The sequence below is a fragment of the Triplophysa rosa genome, linkage group LG5 (assembly GCF_024868665.1).
Source record: "Triplophysa rosa linkage group LG5, Trosa_1v2, whole genome shotgun sequence".
NCBI classification, from domain to species: domain Eukaryota; kingdom Metazoa; phylum Chordata; class Actinopteri; order Cypriniformes; family Nemacheilidae; genus Triplophysa; species Triplophysa rosa.
In genome coordinates, this window is record NC_079894.1 from 27,529,664 (window position 1) to 27,549,655 (window position 19,992).

Below are 19,992 nucleotides of genomic sequence, written 5' to 3' on the forward strand. Positions count from 1 at the left end.
CCCAAGAACAGCATCACACTTATTCTGAGCCCTTTAAGTTCATGTTTATTGGTGTCGCTCTTAGTCTGCTTAAAAACAGAAATCATGGAGATCACAGTGTCAACATTTACATCACGATCTGCTCATACACACTCACACACACACACGCTGTAGCCCATGCTGTCACAATCTCTCGCCACACGAACCGACAGGAAGAAGAAAAACTAAATCAAGTGGCCCATGTCATGAAGTTGTTCATTTTGTTGGTTAAAAAAAGAGGACAAACACACAATGCTGGTAAATAATATCAGCAAATCACAACCCAAAACCTGTGAGATGCTAAATTAATGCATGACAAATTTTACAGGCGGTAACAAAAAGAATAATTCAGAAGCAAAACATTTACAGTATACTCTCAGAACAGGAATGCATTCATCAAGAGCGTAACGGTTAATCTGTAACATTTTCTCCTTTAACAGATCAATGAAACCGTGTTATCACATGAAACAGTAATCTAGACAGAACTCAGACGGGTTATGAATGCCATAACAAACGTATTAATGTATATTTTGTCAGATACAGGATAAGTTTGGTAAGTGTAACAGACAAGATCCTGATGAAATAAGACTAAACTAGTGATATGGTTATGATTCACACGTTACATCATCTATGATGACTGCGAGAGCATTTTTCTGTTGGTCAGTTTCAGAAAGACTACATCAAGAAAGGCATTTGTAAGTAAGCCGAGATGCATCTCAGGTCGAGTCAGAATATAGACGTGCTTGATTAGAAATACTGCCACTTCATTCGGCTTTTCTCAAGTATAAAAGCTCTGATCTAAACGCCAACGTTCGTTTACAGTAATAATACATACACATTCAGGGTTTCATGTACACAAACTCGATTTGCAAACGCACAATGCCGTTCTGGAGGGCTTGTCTAGTAAAGCGCATTTAAAATAGCTGAACAAAACATCACTTTATTGTCGAGCCTGTAAGCAGATCTGGATGAATATCGATTACTGGTTCAACTGCGGAGTTATTTACAATTTAACACAGGCCTGATATACTGTACAGCCGCAGAAAAGTTAAGAGATCCTTCTAAATTCATGTCATCAGCATTTCTAGATGTATTGTGGTCATTTCAGTCCAGTGTCAATGAGAAAGACTGACAGCAAGACACTTGAAAAGTGTGAGAAAAATCCAGATGATCAAATAATTTTTTTTTCCTAAATACAAATATTACTGTTGTATTGCTTGAATGTGAATCTGAACTTGAAAAATACTGAAAATACACAGCATCTTTTCTGTTATTTTCACCTGTTTCTCCAGTTTTCATGTTCTGCAAATAAACGCAAATAGAAACAATATTTTTATTTGAAATTTGGGAGAAAATTGTTAGTAGTTCACAGCATAAAACAAAATTGATCAGTTTTCCTAAATGCATACCTATAGATAATAAATTCAGAAAAACTGAAAATATTTTGAAATGATCTCTTAATTTTTTCCCCGGCTAACTGTATGCACATCTGATGGTATCAAACTTTTATATACTTTGATATATAATTGCTGGGACTTTTATTGCATATTTAAATAAATTAAGTTTAAAAATGTAATATTAAAAACAAATATACATAAATAAAAATGTATAAAGCAACTGCTTTAGTCCAGATTAAAATGTAATTTATTTGATCTCTGTTTTACTGTAAATATCTAAATAGGTAATTTCTTAATTTGCGAATTCATAAACAGAGTTGATGCTTTTATTATGCTATTTTATTCATGCTATGAAATATAGGCCCGGTTTCACAGACACGGTTTAGTTTAAACCAGGATTATGCCTTAGTTGAATTAAGACATTTATGTCACTTTTATAAAAATACCTTAGAAGAATACATTACTGGTGTGCATCTTCAGACAAAACAATGGCACTGATATATTTTTAGATATTTCTGGGCAAGTTATATTCAGTTAAAACAGGTCACACATTCATTTTAGTCTGGGACTAGCCTTAAGCCTTGTCTGTGAAATCGGGCCATACTGTTTAAATTGTGTAAACATAAGTTAAAAAAAGTTTGAGTAATTTAAATATTTCTTTTAGACTTCCCCAAAATTAATGTATGTATGTATATTAAAAATAATATTTGTTAAAAAAAATTCATTAAATAAACTTAAATCATATCTAAAATTAACTATTGGATTTTTAATGAATTTGTTTAATATGTCCCACTGGAAAAATCAGTTTTTAAAAGATTTTATTAAGTTAATATAACTGTATATTTTTGTGATATTTACTAGGCCACTTTATTATTTTTTTAGAGTGTAAACAATTCATTACTGAACACCGGCACATGTCTAGTACACACACAAATGATATTTAGTTGTGAACCACAGATGAACTTCACACACGCGCCGAAACATTGGATTACAAGCTCGATCAGAAGCACATTAAAGCATTTGTTTGTTGAATTATAAATGAAGATGAAAATCCTGGACAGCACTCATCTCCAACAGTTTCATGCGTTTCTTCCATCAGCTCTTGCTTAAATGGATTCATTTGCTGCCCTCTACAGGTTTGGAAAGGAAATGTTGCCTGATCTTCAAATCAAACAGGGCTTCGTGAATCTTCTTAAAGAGTCAGCACAGGCTTTCGAGGGGATAGTGGCCGAACATGAAGTGATGCAAGCGTTAGCTATGTCCACTAGAGGACGCCGTGTACCTTCAGTATCCAGCGTTCACCTTTAGATACGAGGATTACAGCTCGGAATCGGACAGCCAGACTGGAAATCACATCAGGCAGTTTCTGTTTAAAAACAAAACACGAGCAAGTATATCAGGGATCGTTGTTACGTAATGTGTAATGAAGTGATATTCAACACAACAAAGCCATTCATCCTAGACGGGAGTGTCTGTAGCAGAGGAGACTGTTTACCATTGAGTGTTCTCTTCTCTTCATACACCGGTGATTCTCCTGTTTACAGACATACAACAATCATCATATGTGCACTGGTGTGAGGTGTAGCCAACTGTTGTAGAACAGATGCTTTGGTAAAGCACACAGTCATACTACCACAACTAGACTTGCATGTATATTTTGCACAGTTTGCATTTTCTGTATACATGATGGACGACACATGATGATCTACATATGTCAACATAAGTAGAAAACAGACAGAGCATAATGCATGTGTAGTGCAGTGCATTGTGGGATACAGTATCCCATAGCCGCAAAGGAAGAAAGTATCCCACAATGCACTGCGGTTTGACTTTGATACATTAGTAAGTCAAACATTACATATGACATAATTTTACACAATATTGGATTTTATTATTTTAGAAAACATGCAACATAATGAGATCATGTGACAGCGATGTTCAAATTTTACATCACTGCACAGTGCTTCATATACTATTTTATTACTGACAGTAATTCACAATATTTAGCATACTAACTTTCCTTTTCTTTAGTACACAGCATGTGCACTGCATTGCAGAGTTAAAGTTAACTTCAAAATAAACCTATTAAAACATTTCTGTTTCTGTTCTATAGCAATTAAAAAAAAAAAAAAAAAAAAGACAAAAGCGCATAACAAAATTGCTAAAAAATTATAAATAAAATTACCATGACAACTAAAATGATAAAAAGCATTTTAAAATACGAATATAACTACCATAGAAAACCTCAAATAGACTATGCAGACTATGCAAATACTGCTTGTGTGTGATGACATGAAACATTTGACAAATATGTGATATAAAGACCATGGCCAACACTGTTTCAAGTTTTGTTGTTGCAAAATGTGCTCATATACTATAAAAAATAGTATATACTGTATGTATTTAATCAAATATATTGGTTTTGCTCTAGTTACTCAGTACGTCTGTACGTTCCCTTGATTAGCCACCAGGGGGCAGTAACTGATAAATGTTCAACTGGAGCTGACCAAAAACATTTTTCTTTTAGTTTAATACCATCTCAAAAGATGCTGCTAGTCTTCATAATAAGACGTACCATTCAGTAATTTCTGTTTTTCCACTGATTGGTCACTTTCTTTTGAAGGTCCGGTCACTCCCCCCGGGTCATCCTCAGCCCCCCTGTCTTGCTTTGTTGCTGGGATCTCTTGGTTTTTGTTTTGCGCTGTTGTCCCCTGCTGTTCTTCAGTCTCTTGTTTGGCCTTCTCCTCACTCTCTGATATCAGAAACACAGCAGGACATGCATTATTCACTGTTTACTCGCTCACAATGAGTCGACTGGACAGACCAGGTTTCTACTCTATATCCATTTACAAGACCAGTTCCTATGCAACTGCTGATTCTTTTATATTTGAGCAATAACTAGTCTCACCTTTATCTGCTTTCGTCTTCCAGCGTTCTCTGTTGTGAGAAACCTCGTCATTCCAGATGGATTTAAAGTTGGTCAGGTCCACGGTGAGAAGAGACGCGCTGCCATCAGAACCAGAACTGTTCACGCTGCTCTGCTTCACATCTCCTGCAGTTGTACTGTTCAAGCAGATGAGATCTCTTTAATATCTCAACTTTTTTTCTTAAACCTCAATGAGATGAAAGGATCATAAATGGAAACTTTTGCTCAAGTCTCCCATCTCAGATATTTCTTCTCAGAAATTGATTTGTCAAGTCTGACGTTATCAAACATCAATGTTATTGAAGAACTCAAACATTTCTCTTCGAATTTATGTTTCTGCTGTATTTCTGTCATGATCCTGCCTCTTCTTGGCATGATTTTCTAGTCTTGTGGCAGGGTCATGACAGTCCCACGTGTTTAGTGTGTAGAAGGACATGGAATTGTTTGCTTTTGCATTCCATGCGCTCTCTCCGGTCTCGTCATTGACCCCGCTCCCCACGTTTCCTCGTTTAGCGTCCTGCCTGTGTCTCATTACTCACACCTGCCCATTGTTATCTTCCCTTGTTAGTTCCCTTATTTAATACCCTTGTGTTTGTTGTCCTGTGCTGATTCGTTTTGCTTTGTTTGCTCCGTGCTTGTAATATGTGCCTTGTAACCTGTGCTTTGGAACTTTGTATTTTGCAACGCCGTACCCTTGTGAGTTTCACCTTGCCATGTTGGATTACCTTTTTAAGTTGGATTTCCTTTCCTCATGTCTCGATGCCGTGTGTATTGCTTAGTCTTGTCTTTGTCGTTTGAATAGTCAGTTTAAGTATTCTGTTATCTTGTTTTTCCCCCTTGTGGGAAGTTTTTGTTTCTGGTTTTTATATTAGTTATGTTCTAGTTTTCTCCCCATTGTGGGTTTTTGTTTGTATTTGATTAAAGTTTAGTTTTTCATGCAATGCTGCCTGCAACTGGGTTCTTTCCTTGAACTTTCCTGACATAACGAATCGGCCATAACCGAACCCAGCAGACAGCAGAATGGACAGCACCTCATCAACAGCCGGGCGAGAGCTGGCTGACCACCAGAATTGGTGGCAGTCAACTTCCAGAATGGTCAGGTCTGGCGAGGGTCCATTTCCCCCCCAGGGTGATCGGCCCCTTGAGGAATCAACCCCAGGCCGCTGTTGCTAGGAGGGGTTTTATTCCAGAGGTCCTAATGAATGCGTACTTCATCGCGGGCCTCAAGGACCCTCCTCCTCTAGCGAAGCGGGAGAGGTGGATCCGTGGGTCTTTCCAGGGGCTGGTGGATGAACTCAGCCAGTCGAGGAGGGAGGACTCCAGGGTCCCTTTGACCCTTTCATGCTCCTGCCTGCCCTCCGTTCCCGAGGGCCGTGTCCTAGCTGGTATCTCTCTGACCGACCCATCAGGGCCGGCCATCAGCCTGCGGGGGAAGCGCTCCAGGAGGGCGTCTGCGGAGTCTGTCGAATCCACGTCCTCCTGGGAATCCGTCGACCTCACACCTGCTTTCCCAGAGCCTGCCGTGCCTCCTACCACCACCACTGGGGAGACAGGTGGGAGCGCTATGCCAGCGTCCCGCTCAAGGAAGAAGAAGTGGAGGAGGGGGTCGCTGACACCACGGCAGGCTTCTAGTCCAGTCCAGCCGCCGGTGTCCAGTCCGGTCCAGCTGGCCTTCCAGCCAGCTGTACCTGTCCCCATTACCCCTAGACCCTCGTTTGTTCCCCCTGTGCTCCCTGGGCCTCCCCTGTCTCAGCTCTGGCCTCCTGTTTTGCCCTCATCCCTGCTTACAACTCCCCCTGGAACTTTCCCCATGCCCTCGACTGGGCATGCCCCACCCAAACCCACTTTCCCCACCAAAACCTCCCGGACTCCACGCTCTCGCCCTTCCCCTGCACCTCCCCGATCAAAAACTGTCCCACCCAGCCCCAATCCCTTTGAACTCCCCCCCATGGACTCTTTGGTTGTTCCCCCTCTCCCTTGTTTGTTATTTTTATTGTCCCACCCCAACCCATTTATTATCATTTCCTGTTTGCCCATGTTTCTGTTTACCATGTTTTGTTGGATTTTGTCTGTTACCCAGTCTGTCTTGTCACGTTAGTCTGCTCCCTTGGGGAACACCAAGGGGCATTCCTTAAGGGGGGGTTCTGTCATGATCCTGCCTCTTCTTGTCATGATTTTCTAGTCTTGTGGCAGGGTCATGACAGTCCCACGTGTTTAGTGTGGAGAGGGACATGGAATTGTTTGTTTTTGCATTCCATGCGCTCTCTCCGGTCTCTCCAGTCCCCCTCGTTTCCTTGTTTAGCGTCCCGCCTGTGTCTCATTACCCACACCTGCCCATTGTTATCTTCCCTTGTTGGTTCCCTTATTTAATTCCCTTGTTTGCTGTCCTGTGCTGATTAGTTTTGCTTTGTTTGCTCCGTGCTTGTAATCTGTGCCTTGTAACCTGTGCTTTGGAACTTTGTATTTTGCAACGCTTGTGAGTTTCACCTTGCCATGTTGGATTACCTTGTCAAGTTGGATTTCCTTGCCTCATGTCTCGATGCCGTGTGTATTGCTTAGTCTTGTCTTTGTTGTTTGAATAGTCAGTTTAAGTATTCTGTTATCTTGTTTTGCTCCCTTGTGGGAAGTTTTTGTTTCTAGTTTTTATATTAGTTATGTTCTCGTTTTCTCCCCATTGTGGGTTTTTGTTTGTATTTTATTAAAGTTTAGTTTTTCATGCAACGCTGCCTGCAACTGGGTTTTTTCCTTGAACTTTCCTGACAAATTCTTTGTTTTATTCTTATGTTTTTGTTTTACCATCCTGTAACGGCTGAAAGGATGATTTATGACTCATGACAATATCTTGTCATGTTCAGAACACGGCCTCTCCTCCAATTCATTTTAAAGCTTTCAATGTTCTTCACACACTTTGTGCATTTGTCTCACTCATGTAACTAGGTCTCTGGTTTGCTCTGTATCCAGCTTTCCTCCGTGGGTGGTTAATTAAATCAGCCTTTAAATTTAATTCAATACTTTTTCCCAGTTCTGTCGCTCTACAGCTGGCCGTTGATCGCTTATATTAGCTGCTGTAGTGTAGTGTAACTATATATTGGTTTCTGTAGTGTAACTATATATTAGCTGCTGTAGTGTAGTGTAACTACATATTAGTTGCTGTAGTGTAGTGTAACTATATATTGGTTTCTGTAGTGTAACTATATATTAGCTGCTGTAGTGTAGTGTAACTACATATTAGTTGCTGTAGTGTAGTGTAACTATATATTGGTTTCTGTAGTGTAACTATATATTAGCTGCTGTAGTGTAGTGTAACTACATATTAGTTGCTGTAGTGTAGTGTAACTATATATTGGTTTCTGTAGTGTAACTATATATTAGCTGCTGTAGTGTAGTGTAACTACATATTAGTTGCTGTAGTGTAGTGTAACTATATATTGGTTTCTGTAGTGTAACTATATATTAGCTGCTGTAGTGTAGTGTAACTACATATTAGTTGCTGTAGTGTAGTGTAACTATATATTGGTTTCTGTAGTGTAACTATATATTAGCTGCTGTAGTGTAGTGTAACTACATATTAGTTGCTGTAGTGTAGTGTAACTATATATTGGTTTCTGTAGTGTAACTATATATTAGCTGCTGTAGTGTAGTGTAACTACATATTAGCTGCTGTAGTACAGTGTAACTACATATTAGCTGCTGTAGTACAGTGTAACTACATATTAGCTGCTGTAGTGTAGTGTAACTACATATTAGCTGCTGTAGTACAGTGTAACTAAATATTAGCTGCTGTAGTACAGTGTAACTACATATTAGCTGCTGTAGTACAGTGTAACTAAATAGTAGCTGCTGTAGTACAGTGTAACTAAATATTAGTTGCTGTAGTATAGTATAACTACACTGAACAAAATTATAAACGCAACACTTTTTTTTGCCCCCATTTTTCATGAGCTGAACTCTAACACTTCTATGTACACAAAAGGCCTATTTCTCTCAAATATTGTTCATAAATCTGTCTAAATCTGTGTTAGTGAGCACTTCTCCTTTGCAGAGATAATCCATCCACATCACAGGTGTGGCATATCAAGATGGTGATTAGACAGCATGATTATTGCACAGGTGTGCCTTAGGCTGGCCACAATAAAAGGCCACTCTAAAATGGGCAGTTTTATCACACAGCAAAATGCCACAGATGTCGCAAGTTTTGAGGGATCCTTCGCCTCGGGGCTACTATCCTCTGGCTACGCCTCGTCTCTCCACCCCTTCGGCTCAGTCAGGCTCCTCCTTCCCTCCAGCTCCACCTTCATCCTTGGTCACTCTGGCTTCGCCGCGGTCTTCCGGATCCCCGCCTTCGCCTGGGTCACCTGAGCCATCGGCATCGCCTCATCCCTCCGGAACCTCGGTGTCACCCTGGCTCTCCGTCTGCGTGGCTCCACCCTGGACTCCTCCCTCATCGTCTCCGTCGCTCGTCCCCAGGGTGACAGCTCTCTGCCCTCCACCATGGCTCCTCCCTCCCTCGACTCCGCCCTGGGGCCTCCTCCTGGTTGGTCTCTGGGTCATCCTGTACTGGACTCTTCCCTGCCTCCTCCCTCAACAGTCACCTCCACAGCCCTATGGACTTAGCCCTACCACTAGGGCTGGGGGTAAACGATTATCCCTATAATTATTTATTAAACGATTAATCTGGCGATTGTTTTATCGATTAGTCGACTAATCTAACGACTAGTTGGGCGATTAATCTAACGATTATTTTTCTGCTGCTCGATTAATAAAAACCATAACGTATCTCAAATAAATACCAAAAAAATCTATATCAATATCAAAAATCAATCTACTAATTGATCAATAATGATCAAATCAATCTATCAATCTAATAATGATCAAAAATCAATCTACTCTTAATCTCACTGCAGTGCTATGCTATGATTAGTTTATTTGAATGCTAACGTGGCTATCTAGCAGCTGTGCACTTTGGTGGTGCTAGGCTAACCAAGTAACTAACGCATCTTAGCTCTCTGTGCAGTTTGTTCGTGCTAGGTTAGTAGCTAACGTTCATTAATTTAGCCAACGTTAGTACTTACTTGTTATTGTCTCCTTCACGAGTGACAATGGGGTGCCTCCGTTTCAGATGCTCCAACATTGCCGTTGTGCTGGTGTGGTATGCCAACTCCATTTGGCAAAGAGCACAAATAACGACACCTTTACGTTTGGGACTAAATTTGAAGTATTCCCATACCTTCGAAGATTTAGGGCGAGCTGTTTTTTTAGGATTTTTTCTTTTATTGGGGCTTTGTTCGGAATTATGTGAGGAGGTTGCTGTTTCGTCCTCCATTCTGCAATGTTTTGGTCTCCCACGTGTGTGTGGCGAGCTGTGGCGAAGCGTCAACGCAAAAATATGACGTCGACGTAATTCGACGTGTCGCTACAGGCCTACCTACCACCTTCCCTTTGGCTAACCCTCGTCCACCACCTGAGCCCCCACCCCCCCTCCCCTGTTGGTTCGTTAAGGCGCGATGACACGCCTGTGGGAGGGGGAGGTGCTGAAACAACCCATGGACTACACCCCCCATAATCCTTTGCACCCATTCATCACCTTGATTTCACCGGCACCTGACACTCATCACCTGGACCCTATATATGTTTTCCATTTGTCTTTGTTCATTGTCAAGTCTAGTTGTCGTATCGTTAGATGTTTCATGCTTGCTTATAGTTCTGACCTTTTTGTACCTGTGGATGTTACCAGTGGATATTATTTGTGAATCACCTACCTGTGGATTACCTTTGGATGTTTGTTTACCCTTGGATGTTGACTGTTGGATTATCACCTATCGTTTGTTCATCTGTTCACCCTTCTATTAAATCATCAGTTCACCTAACTCTGTGTGTGTGGCATCGTCCGTCCTCCCGAAGTGTGACAATGTCGCACAAAAATATGTAGCCAATAACGTTACTTGTAAATGCTGTGGGTTGACAGCATTTAAAATTCATTCATTACCTCGTCCGTGAACATGATGGGCGATCTCCATACGCCTCTGGATGGTGAAAACGACATGTCCCATAATTCCACTCTCCTACATAACATCATTTAGCTTCGCTTTTTGTTGTTGTTTCGAAAGTGCGCCATCTAGCAGTCCAAATATTCCATATTGTGGCTTTAAGTTTTATCAAATGAGCATAGTTAACACTGCAAAATACTACAGTATAAATGAACAAAGTGTAGTTATATTTATAACATACTACAGTATACTACAATGTACAATAGTTTACTATAGTGTGTATCAAGGTATACTAAAATATTTATTCATGAGGGATGATGTTGGTGGCTAAAACAATAAATAATTCAAGCATCTTCAAATTCCACCTCTATTTATATAACTGAAAAATGAAAGTGGATTCACTCTGGATCAAGTGTGCACTGCCGGTCAGTTTTCCAGTTTCAGAAACAAGAGCGGTGTAAACCTACGTCTTCATAGCACCCATTTTTCTCCTTGAAACGAAAAGCCTGATGGAACTGGATTTGAATTGGTTTCCCATAATAACACAACAGCATCAGTAAATTGGGTTTTGATGAAAATGTGTGCTTTGCCACGGGTATTATAATTGTGTTAGCAGTAGGAGTCTGAGCATTGAGGGAAGAATGTGAATTGATCTGTTGTGTGGATTGAACAGTCTCATTCTTCATTCATTAGAGCAATAACACAAATAAGCTGTTTAATAAAGGCAGACTGACAGGAATAGGCATTGTTTTTCTGTGTATGAATAATGATGCGCTCGAGGATACAACATCCGGATGCTGACCTGCGGAATCCAGCGAGGCCTGAACCCGTTGCCTCGTCGATGAGCGGAGTGACGATCTTCTCCGTCATGTCCGTTAGAACCGTAAACGTGGGAATAACAATGAAGTCAATGAACCCTGCAGGAAAAAGTACATATTAATAGTTTTACTTTTGAATTAATAGACGATCTTCAAAAAGAAGCTTTAACACGGAAAGCTTTCTGTACGAACGTGCTCGATCGCAAATGCTTATAGGTATTGCAAAATCGTTTTTTTTTTGTGTCTGCATACTTTCATGAAGTGTGTGTTTGTACGTCACTCACCGATCTGAGACTGGGCCACCATTGTGGATTTGCGGTCACACAGAGGTGAGAAAGGCAGTCCAAGTTCTGCTTCCTTATCGCCCTAAAAACACCAGCACATACTATTAAATCAGAGGAAAATATATGGTCATTTTATACTGCCAAAAATGAATTTATTTCTTGGTATTTATGTCTTGTTTTCAGTATAAGTGTCTAAAAATTCCTAAAGATACATTTACTTGATAAAAAAATGAAATACAATGTTTTTCCTAAATGTTATGCTCAAAGTTCAAAACAAGCAAACCTATCTATTGATAGCGTAAGCAAACTAAACTTGAATTAAGTTTGCTAAAAATTGAATTAAGTGTATTTTATTTACCCTTTTTGGGAGATTTTTTTAGCATAAACTCACTTAATTTTGATCATGTTTTTTTAGAAAACAAGACTAAAAATATTTTTTCAATTAGTCAATGTATCTTGATCAAATATTTTTTATATGATATGAAAACAAGACAAAAATAAATTATTTTTTTGCATTGTAAATATATATTAATGTAATATATATATTTTTTGTACTGTAAATGTCTTACTCTTGTCTTGTTTTCTAGTACAAATAGAGTAACTAAACATTCTTAAATTAAGATACATTCGCTTACATTAAATGCTAAGTCATGTTGTCTGGAAAACAAAATTGAGCATTTTTGCTTCAAACAAAACAAAATATCTGCCAACAGGGTAAGAAGAACAATCTTGTCTTCCCTTTAAATTAAATTAGATCAGGCAAATATTTTTCTTGTCTTATGCAACTACACACACAGTAATTTATTGTATTATTTTGATACATTTACCCTTTATGGTCATTTTGCTTCTCAACTAAATGCATCTTAATTTAATAATGTTTAGATATTTGTACTGGAAAACAAGACAAAAATAATATAAACTGTATTTTGCAGTGTATTAAGTTTACTGGCACAGCTCTGAAAATGAAAAGTATTCCAGCTTCATAATGTAAATGTTAAAGCTTAAATTTAATGTCTCAGCAAATTTGATACAGCAAAAGTCCAAGCGAGCTTAATCCAGTCAAACACACAACGTCAGCGTGATGTGTTGAGTTCATTTTCTCTGACTGAAGTTCAGAAAGTTCTTGTCACGGTCCTACCTTCTTGTTTATGAATTTCTAGTCAAGTGGCAGGATCGGGACAGAGTCCTTAGGTTTTATGTGAGAAAGCCATGAGTTGTGTAGGTTTGACATCTCATGTGTTTTCTCGTGTCTCCTCATTGGCCCCGCCCCTCTCGTTTCATGTATTGCTTCCCTCTCGTGTCTAATGTTCCTCACCTGCCCTGTGTAATTATCCCTCATTTGTCTTGCCTATTTAATGCCCTCATGTTTCGTTGTCCTGTGTCGGTCATTGATTGTGTTTGCCGTGTACCCTGTGTCTAAGTCTTGCTGTCTTCCATGCCGTGTGTTTACCGGTCCTGTCGTGTGCCTTCCTGCTCTCCGTTTTGCCTGTGCCTGATGTTGCCATCTCCCTTGTCATAGTAAGTGTTTAGTTTAGTCTATGTCGAGTGTTGTCTAGTTTAGTGTTAGTAAGTTTAAGTCCCTGTTTGCCCTTATTATTACTTTGTCTTGTTTACACCCCCTCGTGGGTTTTTGTGTTGTGTTTTTTGGTTTAAATAAATATCCTTTTTGTTAACCCCGTATCTGCTGCCTGCAATTGGGTTCTCCCACACGTTTCGTGACTGTTCTGGACTGAGTTTATAAGAACAGAAGTGATGTCTGAGGGTTTCAGACAGTGCTGATGGGCAGATGCGTCACTGCTTCTAGTTCAGAAAGATTGTTTTTGTATATGAGGTATTCGTAAACATTTCATGAAGGCTGGCTAACAGAAACTGTCAAGCTTCTTTGTTTTGATGGCTTCTGCTGTCAAGATCGATTTTCCTCATGGAGCTGCTAGAACAATACACACACAAACCTTTCTGTTCTCTAAACCTGTCAGTCAATCACGGCACATGTATGTGGACTCTCTCTATACAAGAGAATTGTGATTTCTGACGTTCTTTCTGTAGCTTTAGTGAAAACACTTTGCTTCCATTGTGCTCTTTACACCGCAACAGACACATGCGGTCAGGTTGCACGGTAACGTTGCCTAAAAAACTACAATGCACAATATTGTGATTTTAGAAATAAATGATGTTTCTAATGCATTTACAAAATGTGACATTATAACTGTTTACTGCTGTAAATGATTTATCCACACAGGAAATCCTGATGGGGTGCTTAATTAAACGTGTAAATCATTTGCGAGGCAGGATATGTGGGCATGAAATATAATTCTATTTTGTATGAACAGAATGCATGAAAAAGACTGGAGATTTGGTTCATTGATCTTGTTCAAAACTACACTAACATAAAAATTAAAACATTTTCTGTCATTTAAAAAAATGTGGACACAACTAGTACAGACGCAACAATCCAATTTATATTAACAAAAAGTGTATGTACAGAATATAAACTAAACAAATTTTCTGTAAAGCTGCTTTGCAATAACGCAAACTTATAAAAATCACTACAGAAATGCATTTTAATAGAACTGAATATTGCCACGATTTAGCTTGAAATTGGAGGTTGTGATTTTTCTCGACTTATACAATCAAAAGTGCACAACAGGCTTTTATAGCAGCAATGTTTTGACAGCGTCTTCAATTTTAATTTTATAATTGGGTGGAGTGATGGCAGGATTACAGTTCTAATTTAATTTCACATACTGTAAATGTCTAATACTTAACGGTGTAATACTTCACACAAAGTGTTAAATAAAAAATGAATTAAAAATGTCATGTCACTTTTTCTATGCCCTGACTGTGCAGCCCTACCCTGGAGGACTACCTAGTTTGACTATAGATACTAGTAAATGGTTGTAATGAAAAACTTTCATTCTAGCACTTGGATTTGATTTGCAAGTTATTTTCGAAGGCTTTTTGAACTACAGTTTAAAAGTTTAGGGTCACTTAAATGAAACCTTTCTAATAATCTTAAAAGTCTTTCATCAGACATTATTCCTTCTTTTTCAGACACTATGTTTAATTTGAAAGCTTGTATCTCAAAAACACTAATAAAACATGGCAAAAAAAATATATGAAAAAAATATTTAATATATTTTTTAAAAATCACGTTTTTATTGGGCATTCTAAGTAATATCAATCAAACTGCAGTCGGGTTGTTTTGATTTAGTAATAATAATGCAAAAAAAAATACAGCCATCGAACACATTAAAACAATAAAAACATGATTTTTGAACATTTTTAAAACAAGTTATCTGCTTTTGCAAATAAACTTTTCATTTGTAAAGTAAACATTGTTAAAATATTTATTGCAAAATATTGAGGTAAAAAAGCGTATCAGGGGATATGGGTTTTATTCCAACAAAAAATGCAGCAAAAAACAAAAGCCCAAAGGTAATAAATCAAACTTATAAAAAAAGACTTTCATAGTATATGCTTAAATGTTCGAAATGATTTTGGCAGACAAAAACGTAATTGTGCCAACATATTAAAAGAAAAGTACAATTTTATTTTTGAAAGTTTTAAAAATAGATCACTCTCAGGGTGACCCCAAACTTATGAACAGTAGCGTGCCGTGCGTTCAGTATAAAGATGTCTGATCGGCAATCACAACAGAACAGGAAGACAAGTGAGAAAAGATGAAAAGAATTGTACAAGACTAAATGTCTTTTTTCCTGCCCGACACACACCTGCCAAACCAGCCTAGGGAACAAACAAATGTCAGAACAAACCTGTCGGAAAAACTCCTCCAGCAGTGTTGTCGTCCAGCGATGATGTAGGTCCCAGTTTTTGGCGGGATGACTGATGTCAGCCGTGTGTAACAGCAGAGACAGAGCCTTGGGTTTGTCAATTCTGTTTCACAAACACGCACACACAAACAAACAATCTGAGTGTTCAATATGACGGCTGAATAGATCTTTGCCTGTTTGAGAAAACTGTTTGCTGGAGCGAAATGAATCATGACTTTTGTTTTCATCAAACAAGAAATGTGTTAATGGAATGAAACAATGTCTCCAAACAGTGTGAAAGACTGATCATGTTTTTATAGGGGAGACACATGAGAGAAATCACCAATGAGATCTCTTTAATATCAGAAATGTTTCTCTAGACAACACTGGGATTAAATGGAGATCAAACATAGATGTTTGCACATGCCGAGTCTCTCACGTGACTCCTCTACAATTATAAAAGAGATCTCAATACTATCACACACACTAAATCCTGCAATTCCATTTAAAGCTTTTATCACAGACCCAAACATTTCTCATTACATTTGGCATGCACCAAAGTTTAGTTCTTTCACCATTTACTCGCCCTCATGTCATTCCAAATCTGTATGATTTTCTTTCATCTGTAGAACGCAAAAGAAGGCATTCTGAAGAACATTGGTAACCAAACAACATTGACTGCCACTGGATGAACACAAAACCCCTGCAACATTTCTCAAAATATCTTCTTTTGTGTTCCACAGAAGAAAAATCATATAAAGGTTTAGAATGACGTGAAGGGGAATAAATGATGACAGAATTAGTTTTTTACCTCTATTCCAATACTGTGTGTCAACTAGAGTCTCGTTTCTGTTCCATCTCGAGTTTCTCCCAAGATATGTATAGGAGAAACGTCTAAGACGTGCTTAACACAACTGAAAACTCCATGAAGTCTTCTTGAAAAAGCCCTAAAATGTTCTTTTGAACAAGCAAACAATGACAGACAACGGTGGATGATGTTTGGTATGTGTTTGGAGATATAAAGGTTTCTCACCCCTCGGGCTGTTGGAGGAAATTCTTCATGGCTTTGACTTGCTGAAAGTGGCAGGACATGTCTGTAGCAAGAACCATCTCCACCACCAGCGCCCTGAGCTCTCTAAACACACACACAGCAGTTATTCTCAGAGGACACCGCGGTTTTCCGCTTCAAAGTATCGCTATAATAGTTTTCTTACTATTATAAAAGGTTTTGTGAAGTAAAATCTGCAGCAAACTTTTCTCAGACTTTCTCTGGCTTGTGTTGAGAACAGCACAGCGTGAACAGTCACAAATGTCTCTCAGCACTTTAATGTTGGGAGTTCATTCAACAATGGCACCACCTCCGCCTCATTTTGAGCCAGGAAAAACCCTGACTCGTATTAAGGGCACATGGCTTGATCATTCCACACATTCACGTGAGCCATGAGCGTTTAGAAAACACCAGAAATGTATGCCGCCCAAGCTGTTTTCTAAAACCAAAAAGGGCTGTTTTGCTGAAATATACGTAAAGGGAGGGTAGCACGACTAAGAGATTTAACACTTCCAATATCATATTGTTGCTTAACTGGTGCATCCCTAGTGCATATACAGTATGTGCATTGCCGTAAAATTGTGTCATTATGTCAAAAGTGACACATTAAGTATTTCTGAAATAAAAAAAGTGTTTTTTTTTGAGTGATGGAGGAGAGATGCTGCTGTACCTCCAGTCATCTTTGGAGAGGTTGCACAGAATGTTCATTTCATCGTCGTCCTGCAGAAGTCGATACGCCGCGCTCACGTGGTGACTCTCCAGAACCGAGCGGTCGTTGTACAGGATTGCCGTGTCAGACCTTCAGGAATAAACGTGACGTTACAACAATTACCTTGCTTTCATAGAGTCTGATCTAAGAAAAATGTCATTTTTCTGTGACAATAAACTGTCGTGCAGTGTAACATGCAACACTTGAACTTTGTTGAAGACTTTTACCGAAATGCCCATAATGGGAAACTCCAGTGGGAGTGCGTGACCATAACTACATTTCTTAGTTCACGGTGAAAAAGTCTTGAACTTCAACGTGAAAGAACTTTAAATAGCAAAAACATTCAATTGTAATTTAAGGTCATGGTTATGTATTTAATATTCGTGACAGCATATAAATACGCCCAAAATGCTTTGGTCCTAAACAAACACATTTTTCATGTCATTCCCAATTGATCATGTTGGTCTCCAGTCGGGTTTTGGTTAAAGCAGGTCATCTTTCTCTCTCTTTCATGCTAGTTTCATTTTGTCTGCTCACACTGGGATTTGGTGACCGCAGGTTGTGCGTTTGTGTGCATTTGTGTGTGTAGGTGGCTGATGAATGAGCTGCGCGTCGCCCTGCGGCGTTTACCTGGTCTGAATGTGAAAGTTGTTTGTGGTTCCTGTGTGTTCGTAGTCATGAACAGCAGCAGCAAAGAGCATCGCCAAAATCTCCAACTCAGTCAGCCAGTGCTTGAGAAAACCCATACAAAACAATTACGCAAACAGATTCTCATTTCAGTTTTTTACAATTTCTACGACAATTTTTCCAATACTTTTAACAATTTTTAACAACTCTTAACACAGTTATCACAACATCTGGCTGTGTAGGCAATACAATTAACACATTTCTTGTTGCTTTGACACAAAATGCATACATTTAACACACATTTAAAATACTTTAACTTCTTTAACACACAAGCTCAACCAAGACCAATGGCATTTATTGTCCAGATTTTTTGAGAAACCAACAGATGGGATATTGTATATGGGAAAGACATGACACATATAAAATAATGCACTTTCTGTTATTCCATCTGATGTTAGTGTTTTTTATGACATTGTAATATGATTGACTAAATGTTCCTGTCAGTAGAGAACATGTGTTAGTGTTTTGGTGAGATTTAAGGCTAAAATACACTACAAGACTTATGCCCAGATTTTCAGTCTGGACTTGTTGCAGAAAGTTTGTGCCAGTCTGCAGATTTTATCAGTTAATGTGTTTCTATCTGAAACTTTCAAAAAGTCTGCAAGTGTATGATGTCTAGTTTAGTACAACCACTAGTACGACCACACAACAAGCATACAAACCATTTTTAATACATGTTCGAAAATATATTTAGCCACTACTGTATGCTCGGATGCATATTCACAATTATGTCTGCATGTTTAATAGCAAAATCTCATATTAATCTGATACCTCAATAAAACAAAAGTGGAAACTTAAAGTCCCTGTGAACCGCAAGTTGGGATCGTTTTTACTTCCGTATTTTGACGCATTTCCGAGTGAAATGGAATTTTGAAGAAAATCCTCTTTTGCTGCGATTTGATTGGATGTATAAAAACAGCCGTTGCATTTTGAAATGGAACTGGCAGCAGACTGACAGTTGAAGGGGAGGAGTTAACAGATGCTCCGCCCAAGCCGTCTAACATACGTCATTTAAGATGAATAGTCATTACAGGTCGAAAGTGCATTTTCAGATTTTAACTGAAGATTTTGAGGGCACACGAATAAAAAAAAAAGAATGACCCACATTGATAAACTATTTACAATAAACGCTGCAATATTTCATGAAAAAATAGGCATTATAATTTTTTATTTCACTGGGACTTTAAGGTGATCAATAAGTCTCAAGATAAAGAGAAAAATGGGCTGAATGAAATGTGAGATGAGAAAATACTAGACTGGATGAGAGGAGAAAATGAAAGATGAGAAGAGATGAGACAAGAAAAGTCAGTCTTCAGTTTATACGAGGGAAACCTCAATCCTACATGCCCGTCGCTACATTCATTGCCGCAGGACTTTCATCTTAATATTTAATCATCTAATAAAGAAACTGTGCAAGCAAATTCATGGCAATTTGCTTCTGGAAAATGACACTCTCACCACATTTGTCTCGAGTCGTGCGTGCAGAGCCATCGCTAAAGTGTACCCGCATTCTGATGAGAGAAGTGTGTGTGCTTGTAATGATTAGTCCGGTGAAAGCCAAAGTGATTTGGATAAGATCCACATATCAATAAACCATTTGAGAAATCTCCCCTTTAAATCTCCTACGCTCATTGACTCATGACAATCCTGTTGCTTGTTTAATATTTATATTTACACATTTGAAAGATGCTTTAATCTAAAGCGTTTTAGCGATTTACAGTGCATTAAATACATTTTTATCAATATGTGTGTTCCCTGGGAGTGAACCCGTGACCTTTGTGTCACTAACGCAAAGTGAGCTACAGGAACATATTTAGGCTTGCGTGTACGTGTTTTGTATGCTCACAAGCACGTATATGTCACTTGAGTAAATGATTATGGTGTGGCTCTGAATGCAGTGACTCTGAGGTTTCTGCGTGTTGTCACGGTAACGATATCAAGATGATGAACACTGTGTCGACAGTGAGAACGTGCAGGGCGACATGACAAAACTAGACCACTAGATCATAATAATCAAGCTGGACTATAAAAGGGTGACTATACAAAATAAAAATGACAGGTCAAAGTTCACTCGCGCTGTATTATTTTGTTTCAAAATAAAAAAATCTGACGTATCTTCAAAGTAGCTCTTGCCAGAATTTGCAAAAATGCTTTTGATCCAGCCCCATCAGATCAAAGGGTTCATGACCCTAAACTTATGGACAGTAGTGTCTATGTATGAAAACAGTCAAGACATACAGGCTACATTTACACAGCAACAGAAAGCGTCTGTCAATCCTGATTCGAGGTCGTCTTGAGTTATTTTGTAATAGAAATTGGCAACTGGGAGACTTGATTAAACCAGCAAA

General features: G+C 38.7%; 1 protein-coding gene across 3 annotated transcripts in view; it reads right to left on the bottom strand.

Moving 5' to 3' along the window:
* The window catches only part of pde1cb (phosphodiesterase 1C, calmodulin-dependent b), a 97,667-nt gene continuing 77,675 nt past the window's right edge, over positions 1–19,992 (bottom strand). Inside the window, exons 9-18 of one of the 3 annotated variants that reach the window (XM_057334606.1) lie at positions 17,588–17,688; positions 16,919–17,047; positions 16,234–16,335; positions 15,204–15,324; positions 11,431–11,512; positions 11,131–11,245; positions 4,324–4,478; positions 3,991–4,167; positions 2,911–2,949; positions 1–2,781 (exon numbers count right to left, since the gene is read on the bottom strand). In XM_057334606.1, coding sequence (XP_057190589.1) covers positions 2,771–2,781; positions 2,911–2,949; positions 3,991–4,167; positions 4,324–4,478; positions 11,131–11,245; positions 11,431–11,512; positions 15,204–15,324; positions 16,234–16,335; positions 16,919–17,047; positions 17,588–17,688 — 1,032 coding nt within the window. In that variant the 3' untranslated portion in view covers positions 1–2,770. The remainder of the gene's footprint in view (positions 2,782–2,910; positions 2,950–3,990; positions 4,168–4,323; positions 4,479–11,130; positions 11,246–11,430; positions 11,513–15,203; positions 15,325–16,233; positions 16,336–16,918; positions 17,048–17,587; positions 17,689–19,992) is intronic. The other 2 variants (XM_057334607.1, XM_057334608.1) reach the window with 2 other exon arrangements.